The sequence below is a fragment of the Simochromis diagramma genome, unplaced genomic scaffold (genome assembly GCF_900408965.1).
Source record: "Simochromis diagramma unplaced genomic scaffold, fSimDia1.1 OVJJ01000603.1, whole genome shotgun sequence".
NCBI classification, from domain to species: domain Eukaryota; kingdom Metazoa; phylum Chordata; class Actinopteri; order Cichliformes; family Cichlidae; genus Simochromis; species Simochromis diagramma.
The window spans coordinates 10,870,914-10,885,902 of record NW_024387414.1 but is presented as its reverse complement, the minus strand read 5'-3'; the positions used below and the strand labels follow the sequence as shown (position 1 = coordinate 10,885,902).

Below are 14,989 nucleotides of genomic sequence, written 5' to 3'. Positions count from 1 at the left end.
CCTCGCCGATGTTCGCCATTTTTCTTGCTTTTTCTGTTGCTCGGCAGGTGTTGAAAAATTGTATTTAACTTGAAATGTTGACAACTCAGCCCAAAAATATATCCGAGAGACTTCATTGACTTCTGATTTAACTGTGTGAGGCTTTTAAATCATGTAAAAGTGACACTGAGCAAGCCTTTTACACATGGGATGAAGTCAGTAGTCAGCAAACTAATTGGTCCCCTTTCATTGCCTCTCCTTTGTCGATGTCCCCCATTTGCTGTGCGATTGCTTCAGGGCAGCAACAGCGTTTGATTGGAACGGACAGCAAAGTTCCCCCACATTATGGCGGGATGCAAAAAAAAAAAAAAACCAACAACAACATCAAAAGTTGAAGATTGATTCACAAAGCACTGAATGCTATATTGTAGCTGAATAGACAACATCTGGTCACAGGGTCCTCTTGTATTGCCCGCAGCAACCTCACCAGTGCTGGTGCATGTTGATAAACTTACATCAACACTCACGGTTCATGTAGAGGTCACGTTCCTTCCTACATTCTCCATGGCTTCCATGGATCTTTACCATAGCTGGGCTGTGCAGACAAGAGGGTCGTGGTAAAGACTGATCCAATATTGTCAGCTGTCCATGTCTGCATTCCTCTGCTATGTAATTTTCCTCAGTATGGGATAAATGTTTATCAGTCTCTGCTCACCCAAACTCAGTGGATATTACTATGACAGCTAATTTAAGTAAATGTGTGTATTAGTGTGAATGTATGTGTGTTACATGTCAGTGTTTGTGAGAGTGCCTTGTGTGGGTGTCTATTGGTTTTTGTTCACATAAGTTTGTGACTGTCTGGGCAGATGTGTGCGTGCGCGTGCCTGAGTGTGAGTCGGTGTTGTGCAGTACAGCTGGCTTCACTCATACGTGAGTGTGTGTGTGTGTGTGTGTGTGTATGTGTGTGCCATGTGTTTCTCTGTTTGTGTCAAACTAATGTGCAGAGCAGACAGCAGAAAATATGATCAAAGCTTCATCCAACAGAAAACTGAATATAAATGTCAAGCATGACTGCAGTTTAGTTACTTCTAGTGCATGAATGGATAAAGAATCATGCAACCGCTGTTTAATCTCTCTTGATAAATAGTTGAATCTTTCTAGAGCTCTGTGCCCTAAGCAGCAGTCCTGCATGGCAGTTGAAGCACCTATGCTCTCACTGTGGATTAGAAATTCAATTCCTTTGCTGTTTATGCTTTCAGTGTTCCCCCTCCTACTCTTTGTCTAATTCAGTTTCTCTCATTTTTTCTTTCATTCTTTATTCATGATCTCTTGGATATTACAGGCTTTGGTAAGCTTGCTTTCTTTTCCCCCTGTGCTAAAGTAATATTCTCTGTTTAAAAAAAAATGTTTTCAAATGTTCAATTAAACGACTAAAGTAAATCTGCGTGTGGTAGTCAATCTGTTCTACATTTAATTAAATATTTCTACTCCTTAACACATAGTTTAAAGCTGTGTCTAAATCCCCCAAAATACTGCATAAAAGTCCGGATAGGTAAAATGGGTTGGTGAATTCATCTCTTTTTTATCCTCCTCTTCTTCCATCAGACCCTAACTGCTCGAAAGGCAGGCATCTCGTTCGCTCTGGTGAACAGGTCCACCCTGAATAACGAGGAACTGGTGAGTACATGGAAGTCATTATGTGGTTATTGCGATGTGTGGCTATTATGTACTATTAATGGAACATGGAAGGCTTTACAGGGACAAAGGGTGCTAGATCCACCCTATGACTATTTTGGGGGGGGCTGTATTTCGAAAGTCTGGTACTGAAATGCTTATAAACTTTTAGAGCTGTGCTGTGTGCTGCAGCCATTGTACTTCAGGGTGCTGGGTCATGTTGGCAGGAACACGGAGTTCCAAAATGTGAGGATTACATTACTAGGCCACTTTACTTCTTACATGTACATATAGCATATTGTGATCTGTCTGCGTGCTGGTCTGTCTGTCTACAAATAGACAGCTTCAGTTTAAAGAATTGGTCTTTGTGACCAGCTACTATGTGGCCAAGTTCAGAAATTAAGCAGTGGTCCTACTATTTTATTTTGACTATTAATAATGAGCACTGCATATTGAGGATGACTGAGATCTAAAGAAAGGGCAAAATGTCTCAGTTGATGGTGTGAGACACTTTTGTGACCTCTAAAGCTCTCTCTGCATTAATGGATTGCAATTCTTCCCTCCCAGAGGGAAGATGGCGTAACAGGAGGCAAACAGCAGGAGAAAGCAGCTTCTCAGCGAGACAAACAAGTAGACAATTTCACATCCATTGATGTGCAACAAGGGGATGCCTAAGCCTACAAGATTACTGGATTCAAATGCGCTCTGTATACATATTGCTCAAAGATTTAATCTTTTCAAAAGGTCCTAAATGCAGCTCTCAGTTCGTGCACACTGATTGTGCACATGCTTGTGTCGCTCATAAGTTTCACACGCTTGACTTGTTCCTCTTGGTCCACATGGCCAGTTTCCCTATGGTGACAGGGGTCTTGATTGCTTACTAATAACCATGGATCGTTTTAAAGGAGCTTTAGGGATGAACAACTCATGACCTAGATGAAGGAGAAATGATGTGAATGATGCAGCATCCTAATTGGTGTACAGAGAGCCGATTCTTGAATAACTTTGTGCTGTGGTGTGAAGACTTTAGGGGTTCGAAGAGCTGTATGCTGATTAGGAGCAAACTGGTCTTAATATTGGTCAGGGGGAGCTGACTTCTGAGCAGAGCTGTAGATTGTGTGGTCTTAGAAAGTAGGACGAGCAGATGTCAGAGTTTTATCTGCTGCATTAAGTCCAGGAGAGTGCTTCCCTGTGAGAACTCTGAGAGCACTCAGTAAACAACCATATGCTATTTAAGTGAGGAGAATGGACTAGTAAAGGAAGGGTGAGAAATTGACAGGAATTAGGAGAGAATGAGAGAAGATCAGGGCAAAAAGGGATTTGTCATTTTGACCCTGGGGCTGTGATGTCACTGCGCAGGCAGCCGTGGTGAACAAACTGCCTTCCCTGGAGAAATGTTTCACTCTACTTATAGTGCTTACTTCTTCCATCCTCTCATTGTTTCTCCGGACTACGCCTTCCAGTTGTTTTTTTTTAATACAATGCAATTTATTGTGACTCATTTTATTTTAAGAACATATAGACTTCCCTATCTCCCTATGCTGTTTCTTTCTGTGTCGTGTTACCCATGCATCTGCTTTTTAGAGCAGAAAGAAACATTATGTGTGGGCCGGCTAACTGCCTGTGTGTCCGCTCAATGTTCTGAGCTGCATGTGATCGCAGCACTCAAGCCTTTTAACGGTGACTGTCAACATAAAGTGAGGCCATGCTTACCTGCTGAGACAAGGCAGGGACTTTTACAAAGGAGGAAGGAAGCTACGATCTGACACGTTTCAAAGAGTACCTGGAAATGAGATGTGATGTGTTGCTTTAAGTCAGTTCAGATATAATCAGGGAGGTCGTTAGCAGCAAAATATGCTCTATTGATTTTAAAATGCTTGCTTGTGATTTTGATCCAAATGATTTTATGCAGTTTTTCAAATCTAGCCTGACATAAACTTCAAAATGCTTGCAATTGTCTAAAATGTATTTGTGCTTAAAAAAAATAAAAAGCCTTGTTAGAGGGGAGACAATAGACTGGTTAGTGCAAGAGATTAGCGATGTAGAAGGCTGAAACAGCATGAGCAGGATGGCTGTGTCAATGAAGTGGTTGACAAGGACAATAGGTGGTGAAATTGAAAAGGAGGGGTGAAAGGAGGAGCTGAGATTAGATTCCTCTCTGTCATGTTGCTCTCAGGCACAGGCACAGGCTGCCAATCAATCCAGTAGTGTCTTGCACAAAATCACCAGGGTTACCTCACAGTTTAACACTTGGGACTCACACATGCAACACTCTGCTCACATCTGCTGCACTGTGTGATGTGTGGCAGAGGAAGGAACAGAGAGTGATAGTGGAACCAGTAATAAAATATTACTTGTGTAATGGCCAAAGAAACAGACAAACTGAGTTTTGCACATTTTCACTGCGACTCAAAGCATTTGCTCTGTGGTTAAATTAGAAAAATAAATCAATTATTTGCCAGCTAAGTGGGTTCACTGAGAAAAACCGTTAGTGAGATGTCTCTGAAAGAAATTTTGATTCACTCATATCCTGCGGGCTCTGCCAGTATTAGGCAGTTCAGTATTAAATTTAGCGAAGAGCAGCCTTCTGGGTGTGGCCATAGTGGAGGCTGTGCGTAGGTCGTGGATAAATCTCAGACATCTGCTTCATCTCATCATCCTCAGATTAAAAGGGAAATCTCTCTGTCTCCAACTATGTTTCATTAGAGGTCCTCCAGGGTTCAGCAGCCTCTGTGTTGTATCAGCAAAGTTTCACAATGTTAGATAGCCGTGTTGTCCTGTCATCTGGTGTCATTTAATCATCTCAGCAAGTGTGTGTGTGTGTGTGTGTGTTTCCGGCTGGATGTGTGTCAGCAGGCAGTGCAGCAGTCTCGGTAAAGTGCAGAGCTACCATTCAGGTGTTAAAGCACATTGTCAACACACTGGAGGCTGACAGCAGAGGGAGGGGTGGAGAAGAAGGGGTGAGGAGTGGAGCGCAGTAGAGGTGGTGAACAAGTACCTCTTGAAGATTTATTTAACTGCAATACATCTCATACTCTTTCTCTCTCTCTCGTTCCCTCTCTTTCTCTGTCTCGCTCTCTCTCTCCCTCTCAATCTGGATAATGCTCACTTTTAAGAACCTTATTTACAGCGTTCATTGATTCTGCCTTCAAAAATTGGCAAGGCCTTGCTAGTTTTCTAGTCCTTGTGCATAGCAAGGCTGCTGCAGTAAAGCATTCGATTTGAAGAGGCTTCTGTTACACACCAATCAGTCCAGGCAGGTGTCTTGTAGAATTTAGTATTTGGTTTAGAAACACTTTAGCCAGGAAAAAACTCAATGGAAACAAGGCCTGTGGGCTAAGGATGCTGTTAATTTAAGCTTAATGAGATCTAAGACTGATTTATTATAGCTGACTTTTCCATTGATAATCAGGTAAAAAGGGAAGGAACTTTGTCCAAGAAAAAAGAAACAAAAAAATTGCTGCAGTACCAAATGAGAGTGCTTTTTAGTCAAGTTACATAATTGCCAAGATTAACGCAGACACGTGTTGTAAATTTCACCCAGCCTTGAGTGCACCTTAGTTTACTCAGACGTTTTTCTAATTTCAGACAGTTGCGTTCCCACAGCAGTTGCAAAAGTATTACTCTTCCTTTAGTACTGATCTAAAGTTGTAGGGAACACCTGAAAAGCAATTTGAGTACAAACTTGTTTTTATTAACTTTTGAAGTTGTTATGAAATCTCATTTTCTCAGGCCTATAGTGCCACGAGAGTTTAACAACAGCAGCAGCATCTCTTTCGATCCGCTCAGCCCCCGCATCTTTTCCGTCATTGTCTTCATACCTTTATTATTTCTCATATTTTTAAAAATTCCCCTTCTTTCTTTCTTTTGTTCTTTCTTTCAGAAACTACACGTCTTCAAGAAAACTCTGCAGGCACTGATCTACCCAATTTCATCCACAACACCCCATAATTTCGAGGTGTGGACAGCAACTGCACCCACCTACTGCCATGAGTGTGAGGGTCTGCTGTGGGGCATCGCCCGGCAGGGGATGCGCTGCTCTGAGTGTGGGGTTAAATGCCATGAGAAGTGCCAGGACCTGCTCAATGCAGATTGTTTACAAAGTAAGGAAGTACATTCATTTATATACTGACACTAAGCTGCTTTGTATTTTACATTCAATAATTCATTAATGCAACATATCTTGGCGTTTTTAGTGTGCTTGCTCATGGGTGTTTGTTGATTTATCATTCATAATTAACATGATTCAAATGTTTTTTGGCTAATAAACAAGGAGTAGATTAATTACTACAGTGTGCAGCAGCCGTAAACATATTTCTTCTGAAAATCTGGTCAGGGCACACATTATTTTTGGTGTAATTATTTTTTCTCCCCAGTTTTCTAAATATCACCAGTAAGCTGAAAGCCTAAAGTATTATTGAATGCTGTTAAAAGGGTTTGTTAAATGCATGTTACATATGTCCTTGTACTCATAGCTACATGGCACATTTACAGTGCTCTGTCAGTCACTGGCACTCATTACGATCTCCAGTCAGGTTTTTCAATCAGCAACGGCCCTGTTGTGACCGTGTAGACTAATTTGAACAATGCGACATGGAAGCTCCAGGATGATCCGCACGGCAATCCTCACTCACTCTAAGTGGATTAGCGACACCCTGCCTGTTACAAAACTCAATGTTTTATAACACGTTCATACTAGCATAACAGTGTTTTATAGTTCAAACCGTGATTCATCTTTATCACATTCATCTACACATGAATGCGCTGCTGATATGCAGTGTGATACTGGGATCAGATATAGAAAATTAACCGGTACAACTTCCTCTTTTGTCCTGCAGACACATAAAAATAATGCACACACACGTGCACACGCACGCACACACACTCCATCATTATTACATAAATTACTGATTTGGCTTTGCCATAAATGCTCAGAATCAAACGTGCAAACTTTACTCTTCATGCACACTTAGAGATGCTGATTTTAGAGAAGATGCTAATGGCTCAGTCACACTAGAGTAAAAATAGGATAGCAGCGTCTTTGCAACTAGAGAAAAACTGATGGTTGCCCAGCAATTGCATTGAGTTTTTTCATATTCAGCAATTGATTGCAAGTTGCTCTGCGACCAGCTATCAATCACTTTTGCAGTGTGATTGTGCAAGTTGTCTTGTGGGGGGCAGCCTGTCTCCCAACAAGTGGGCTCAGACTGAATGTAAATAATTGCAGTCTAATTTCTAAACACTGATATATTGCCAACACATTGCAATCAATCTGAGCCAATGAATGAAACTCGTCCGTGACATGGGTCTTTGCAGTAAGGGATTTGGCTCAACTTTGTGGATGTAGATGGCAAAAAAATTGCAATTTTTGCTCATTTACTGCAGTTAATTGCCATCTTATCATAAGCAGATAGCATATAATTGGTAACTTGACCCAATTCAATTGCAAACTGAGGGCAGACCGACTGTATCGTATTACCATTCTAACATTTTGACGTACCAAAACAGCTTTGCAGATGGCGACCGACTGCCCATGCCAGAGACTCCAACCATTGTTTTCCGTAGTGTGACTGTAGCAAGCCTAGTGCTCAATATTTATACACAGAGTATGCAAACTACTTAGTTTTTTTTTTTTAGGGGCAGTGGAGAAGAGCTCCAAGCATGGGGCAGAAGATAAAACCCAGAATATCATCATGGCTATGAAGGAACGCATGAAGATAAGGGAGAAGAACTGCCCTGAAGTATTTGAAGTGATCCAGGAGATGTTCCATATCTCCAAAGAGGACTTCAGCAGCCATCTGAAAACAGCCAAGCAGGCTGTGTTGGAAGGGACCTCTAAGTGGTCAGCCAAAATCAGCATAACAGGTTAGCCCAATTTCTCATTATACCAGAAAGTTCATCGTCCACGAAAATGTCAAAAATGGGTCATAGCATACCAGCAATGATATGGATTTTTTTTTTTTATTTCCCTCTCATTTACACATTAGTCATCAGTTAGCAGATGACTGATAATTGCTTCTCAGGCAGTAATATCTGCTATGAGTGACCCTTGACTCAAAAAGCAATTCAAAAAAAACTGTCAGAGGCCTTGTCAAATGACACAGCAATGTTATATTAACGAGTTTCATCTCATTAATAATCTCTCTGACACCAGACCACAAGCAGAAACACATATTTATTCATCTGCAGAGAAATTGTAGATGAATAAATGTGTGAGAAAGAGAAAGAAATTGATCTAGTAGTTTGAGGAGAGATAATTTGCTTTTAATACCATGAGAGTTATTACTGGAGATAATATAATAAATAATTTTTCCGGTCATCTTCTAGATGACTGTGAAAGAATTCTTGCAATCATCCACTGTCTAATTGATTTGTGTAACACGGAAGGAAGCTATGTATTTTTGATAATGCTTGATTTTTGTATCTAGTGCTAATAAAAACAAGAAAAAGTTATCAGGTTTGCCATGATGCTTCCCAAATGTTAAATGATGGCGCATTAAGTACAAAGCATCAGAGATGTTGTAATAAAGAGGCTATAATGACTTATTATTACAGTTGAACAGTAATTTCTGCAACTGAAAGAGAGCTTTATGTCTTTTTCACGACCATGGTAATCGCTTTTACAGCTATACTGACACAACTTTGCAGAATATACTTTGAAAATGAGACCCCCAAAAGCAGCACCTCAAGCTTTCTCAGATATGCCAGTCAAAAACGTCTTGCCTCGGAGTGCCATTTGACAGCATTTTACTACATATTCAGATGAAAAACATTTATTCTGCTGAGGTGGTGGGGTAAGGTGTAGGGGATGGAGGATCTGGGCTCGGGGGTGGATTATCAGTTCCACAGGTTACATAGTAGTTAGGTGTGTGTGTCAGACGGAACAGTTTCTCCCTTTTGGTGTCCTAAATGCAAACGTAATATGATCTAGTTATATTTTTTCTAACCTAACGTCCTGTTTTTTGTTTCTTTTGTTAAACAAAACTAACCAGCTGAACTAAACATTTTTTTTGTTCATATTTAATTATGGGTGTCTTTGCCTCTTTGATTGTAAAACCTCAGCTGTGTTCTGTTGTTTATATGGTCTGTCCTGCAACACGCACACACATAAAAAAATAAAATCAATAAAGCCATAGGCATGAAATATAAAGATCTGCTGTTAAAATATTTATCTTCTCTGAAGGTAGTTCTAGATGACCATGTTATGGTTTATATGGTTCTGCAGAGTGAATCTGGGACATGCATCTAATTTCTGGGATTAAACATTTCTCCCATGTATGTTAACTGGCTTCTGAAAGAAGGTCAGAAAGTTATATTTGTAATGTGGCCGCGGACAGCGATCCATCTCTGAGGCCACTGTGCCAGGTCCAGCTCATTTATTGCCCATCTTGCATTTCTCACAGTGTCAATACAGCAGAGAGAAATAGCAACAGAGAAGGTGAGGTGACAAATGGAGATGTAGGGAAAAACAGGCAGAGGACTGGGAGAGCAGAAAAGGAGAAAAAATAAGGGTGAAAGAGACGTGACAAAGACCCATGGTTACCTCAGTTGATTTTCCGGGGGAATTATTGAATACTCCATTTTAGAATGTAGGCAATATGTTTTTATTTATTTACTCTATCAGTCTTTAGATAAAAACAGACTGGGATTAACTGTGCAGCACAGACAGTGAGCATGGGGTGTTCTGTGTTTGTTGAATGTGCACAGTAAATTTGAACCTTTGCCACCCATAAACTAATTTTACATTTGAAAGTCTGAAGCACCCTCTTTCAAACAAGTTATCCTTCTTTATCTATATTTTTTATATTATTTCATAGCAATGTTGTTTTGAGATGATGTTTCTTATGAAGCAGATATGCAACCAGGCTCCTCTGTTCAGTATCGGTTCCTCATACTAAAAACACAGCCTTTTATGCTACAGTGTTAGTCAAGCATGCAGCATGGGAATCTTATTTCTCTATTGAAGAGCTTCACAACAATTAATTGGTTTCTGAGATCATCAAATTCTCATGAAATGTAACAATTCTCAGAGTAATTTCTCATGTTTACTGTTAAACAGGAGTGTGCATAAAAAACAGAAATGCAGACTAGGTTTAAATTAGTTTTTGTGTATACTTGAGAAAATTTAAACCCAGACAGCCGCATGGGATTTACAGACAGGATTCAATAGAATTTAAGTTTTATAAACAGATTTTGTTGTGGGATAAAATTCTGTGAAACACCTAATTTGCCTCTGGTTTATTCTGTTTAACAGAGGGAAGTAGCAAGAAATAAAAAGCTGGCTTTCACAGACAAAGCTAAGATATTAGAAGTGTTCAGATGAGGGTAGTGACACTCTTTTATGGCAATCTTTCATCAGAGGGATTTGCGGTCCATTTGTTATTGTTTGGGAAATATACAGAAGTAACACGGCGAGTGGCGAATTTAAAACGCTGCTTATGATGTAAAAAATGTTTTATAGCAGCAGCATGTCATGTCTGGGATTGAATTCTTATATAAAAAGGTGTGAGGGCAGTGGGTTTACTTGCCATTGGGTAATTTTAACAAATGCTTTATCTTAAGCATACATGTGACCCTTTAAGCATATGTCAGTTTCTCAGACCTCTCCTTTACTACAGGATGCCCTGAATTCTGAGTATCCCCAAAGCAAGCATGCAGGCTGTGACTCCCCAAACCTCTCTATCCTGCCTACCAGCTCATGTCAGCATTGAGCTGAAGGATATATATGTACCCTGAATTATTTAGACTGTCACTTATGCATATTTAATGCTGCAGTGTCCTTTTTCCCTTTCATGGCACGGTGAAATACTACTGTCTCTCCTCTGCACCTTCCTCTGTGTGTGGAAGTAAGATTCAGAATCAATGAGTTTTCTCTGAAACCCAGCAGTGGGCATAAACACAGAGGTGGAAACCTCATATAGCCTAGATGTAGGAAGGGATAATCCATAGACAACACATACAAAAAACAATGAATAATGGTTGTTGTCAAGGAGCCAGAGAGCTGCTTTGTTGCATTGGCTATTGCAGGCTGAGTGTGGCAAAACAAGCAATTTCTTTAGTTGGGATGTGAGAAACGTGCAGCTTCTCGGGCACACTCTGAAGCAGGTTCTCAGTGCCTGAAAGAATGACATATTAAATATGCTTAATTTGAGTGATAGCTTAAAAAATTGTTTTAGAAACACACCATGCTAAATACAATGCTGCTTTAGAGGGCATATTGAAGCAGTGCTATTTATGCCAGAGAAGTCAAACATTCAAAACGATGTCATATTTACAGCTTGTAGTACTTAAATGACCCAGCACTGATTTCCAGTTATCTCCTGTCTCCAGTTATGAGTGCGCAGGGTTTACAGGCCAAGGATAAAACGGGCTCCAGCGACCCTTATGTAACCGTCCAGGTGGGCAAGACCAAACGCAGGACGAAGACCATCTTTGGAAACCTCAATCCAGTCTGGGATGAGAAGTTTAACTTGTGAGTTCTCTCGATAAATTTGACCTCTGCTTGACCAGATAATCCTCGGTGAGATTAAGAATGATCTGTTCAAGGGAAGTCTTAAGACATCTTAACAAGGCAAATAACACAGGTCATAACCCTGCTGATTCAACAATGAAATGAATTAAAGCTTTACTGCTTTAGTTGCATGTGATTATCATTTTTCTCCATTTCGCTTATAGTCTAGAATATAGTCTATTCTCTTAGGTCTGCTAGCTAGCTGGCTTGACAAAATACAAAGCCCAAGCAGAAAAAATGAGTGGTGGTTTAACCTTTTTGTTAAGGCAGGTTCCCATCATAGCCCATGAAAGATGGCATTAGAACCATCACTTGAAGTAAACTCTTATTCTGTCCAAAATCAACTGATAGCATATCATGTCCATTAGATCCTGAAACGGATAAGAAGTTAAGAAAATTGATGGAAATTAGATCTTTAACTTTTAAACTTGAATCATTTAAATACAATAATCAAGAAGTGCTTTCCCAGTAGGTCTGACATTATTCCATAATGATAGATGGAGGATGTGGATGTCAAAGTAAAATGCATTTTGTTGTTATAAGTGTAGTCTTATTGCATCGCCTTGGTCACCTCTCTTCCTTTCAGTTTACTTTATATTCCGAATTATGTCCACGCAAAAAAATATAGCTGTTAAAATATATCACTAATCTAAAACCAAGTAAATTGTAATGAAAAGTTAAACCAGCTTTCAGGAAAATATTTTGAACCTAAACTTTATTCCCAAATCGATAGTTTAGAAAATACAAACACCTGGCTCTTTTATAAACCCTGTGGGATGCTTGCCGTCTTTACCTTAATTAACTGTCTTTCATTTAGATGAGTACCAGAATTGAAAAAAACTAAAGTATAAAAAGGAAAGTGGATTTCTTCCACTTAGTAGCTGCAAATCTTAAACATAGGATATGACATTAGTTTTTCACTAGTGCTGTGCAGATACAAGGCTTCCCACGATTATTGCAGTGAAAAGTAATAATAGTAAGTGCACCCCAAACTGATTTGTAAATACTCATTATGCAGTTAATAATCAGATAATTAGATATTTAGCCTTTCTAGATGTCTCTGTTAAAACTAATAGAAAAACTACATGCACATATAATTTGACCCAAGTTTGGCCCCAGTCCACAAAGCTTCAGCAAAGCAGTGCATATTTATTTCTTTTCCTTTTTTCTTTTCAGTTTAGCTTTAATAATCCTCTGTTTGTAGATAGGGTACTGTTAAAGGATCACAGAGGGTTTTTCATGTTGACTAAGCGCAGCGAATGGCATTTTTCATTTCTACTAACACTAAATTTTCCGGTGTTTTTTTTTTTTTTTTTGCAGTCTTTGCCTGTAATACTCATGTGTTCCTCTTTTCATGTAAAATTAAGTGTTTTTTTCTAATGATTCTGTTTTGGACTGCTTAGTGGTCATGATATTAAATATACTTATAATAATCATAATAACTTCTTAGCATTTGGTTGTACTTGTGTCCTTTGGAGATTTTCTGAATGTTTGTGTGTTTTAAGCTAGTCACAAACAAAATTCCACACCTGTAATGAGACTCCAGTTGTGGCTGTAATAAAGGTCTTTCCCATTACTACAGGGATGTAGATTAATAGAGCGATACATTACTGTGTACTTGGCAGAGAGCAAAGTCCCAGACTAGTGCAGCGGCAGCAGCCAGTGCTTTCCCCAGAAAGGGATTAGCTAAAAAAAAAAATCCCCAAAAACTGCAGAACTGTTTTCTCTCTGGCCGTCACATCCAAGATGTCATTAGAACAAAATGGAATCTCTCAGTTTGAATTCCAGAGAACAGATTGACCCCAGAAGTGCTTTGGTCAACGATGTTCTGTTTAGCAGCGTCATTATTGTGAAGCATCTGTCAGCTGCACATATGCAAGGATGCAATGGATATTTTACAGTGAAACTTATAACTCACAAAGAAATAATCAGTGCTATGATGCTTAACAGTGATCCTGGTGAAATGTTCAGCTTTATTCTGATAAATTTAGTAGGTAGTAGGGGAAAAGTAAAACTAGAGATACAGAATAAAGGTCATGCAGTGACTTGAGGTAAATCTTCCTGCCTGGCAGAGAGACGTTCTCCAAAAGTATGGACATGATAGACATTTACACTCATTGAAACACAGCAAAAAAATTATTTAATTAAAAAAAAAACTAATATTCTTAGGCAAGAATTGTTCTCCATATGCCATGTAGGAAAGGCTCGCAAGTATGTGTGTATTAGAGCTTATATTTATGCTTCAATTGTACATTTGACTGCCATTCCGCTCTGCTGAATACCCCAACCTGATGAGCTGTCACTGAATATGCCTTTGCTACTATTGGTGTTTATGTTACTGTGATATTTTTTTTTTTGCTTGACTTGACGTAATCAACCTCTAACTTCCAGTGAATGTCATAACGCTACCGACCGCATCAAGGTGCGTGTGTGGGATGAGGACGATGACATCAAATCACGGGTGAAGCAACATTTCAAGCGCGAGTCAGATGATTTCCTGGGCCAGACCATCATCGAGGTTCGCACTCTCAGTGGGGAGATGGATGTATGGTACAATCTAGGTACGTTACCATTGTGTGAAAATGTGATGACATCAATTACTTTTTGTGATGTACAACATGAATACAATGCCCAGGTTTTGACTTTTATTCATTTATCAAAGTGTTAGACTTTCAAATGGTAATATTGCCCCAACACAATACAAAAAAAACCCAACTAAATAACTAAAAAATTAAAATAAAGGATGCACATACATACCGTTGCTGCTTCCAAGTCACTTTGCAACCTCTGGCCCAGCTTCTCCTTATAATGCAGTGTTGGGCTTGTTTGTTTGACGCTTGCTCTGTTCTGTATGTTAGTAGGGAAAGCGGTTTCTTGCTGCTGTCCCAGCCTCAGGCTTTTTTTGTATACACGTAGACGAGCAAGGAGGTATGCCCTTTCTGCCTCAGGCTTTCGATGTGTGCATGTTGAAGGGCAGCGAGGTCTCAGAACAGAGCCATGTGCAGAATATAAACTACTACAGATGGAATAATAATTTTCTTTGACTAATGTGATCCTGACTGAAATTGGGTTTTGGATTAAGATGGGTGGCGGGGTAGGTTTGAGGGGTATGGATGTAGAGTCGTTACCAAAATATATGTAAATATTAGGGGTGCAACGATACACAAAATTCACGGTTCGGTTCGGTTCGATACTTTGGTGTCACGGTTCGATATTTTTTCGATACAAAATAAAATGTTCATGCATTTTTAATTTGTCATTTATTAAAATTATAAATATATATTTTAACTCAAAAGTACAGTTTTTAAATTTAACCCTAACCCTTGTGCGTGTTTTTTATTTTGACAGCGAATGCGCACCTGCGGACCACTTATGTGCAGCCCTGGTTATATAGCTTGTCATATTGCAGCCACAGAAATTATTTTGTCCATGAAACCATAAAGCTGCACTTTCTTTTTGCCTTATAGTCTGATTTGTCATAACTTTTCCGTTTTGCGGTAAGCTTTTCTTTGGCTGTCACTTCTTCACCCTGACCTGTCTTATTTGGCTCAGCAGAACTGAAATATATATCCTGTTGCTTTTACACACACACTCACATAAGCTCAGCGATTCTCTGCGCGATCAACCTCTCACATGTTTAAGCTTGCTGCAGGAGATTTCACTTGTCATGTTTGCGTAGTAAGCTAACGATTAATAAGACGATGTCAGAGGAATTGGTGCACAAATTATCATCACTCACCAATCAGTGCTGTCGCTCTCTATACACAGATCGCGCGATTGCAAAGTGAAAGCAAAAAACAAGCGCAAATTCAAACGCGATTTCAA

General features: G+C 39.5%; 1 protein-coding gene across 5 annotated transcripts in view; it reads left to right on the top strand.

The window, feature by feature from the left end:
- Window positions 1-14,989, top strand: part of LOC120721001 (protein unc-13 homolog C) — a 113,528-nt gene that overhangs the window by 27,734 nt on the left and 70,805 nt on the right. For 2 of the 5 annotated variants that reach the window (XM_040010974.1, XM_040010977.1), the window contains exons 6-11: window positions 1,322-1,327; window positions 1,585-1,656; window positions 5,537-5,756; window positions 7,291-7,518; window positions 10,984-11,125; window positions 13,556-13,725. In XM_040010974.1, coding sequence (XP_039866908.1) covers window positions 1,322-1,327; window positions 1,585-1,656; window positions 5,537-5,756; window positions 7,291-7,518; window positions 10,984-11,125; window positions 13,556-13,725 — 838 coding nt within the window. The remainder of the gene's footprint in view (window positions 1-1,321; window positions 1,328-1,584; window positions 1,657-5,536; window positions 5,757-7,290; window positions 7,519-10,983; window positions 11,126-13,555; window positions 13,726-14,989) is intronic. The other 3 variants (XM_040010975.1, XM_040010978.1, XM_040010976.1) reach the window with 2 other exon arrangements.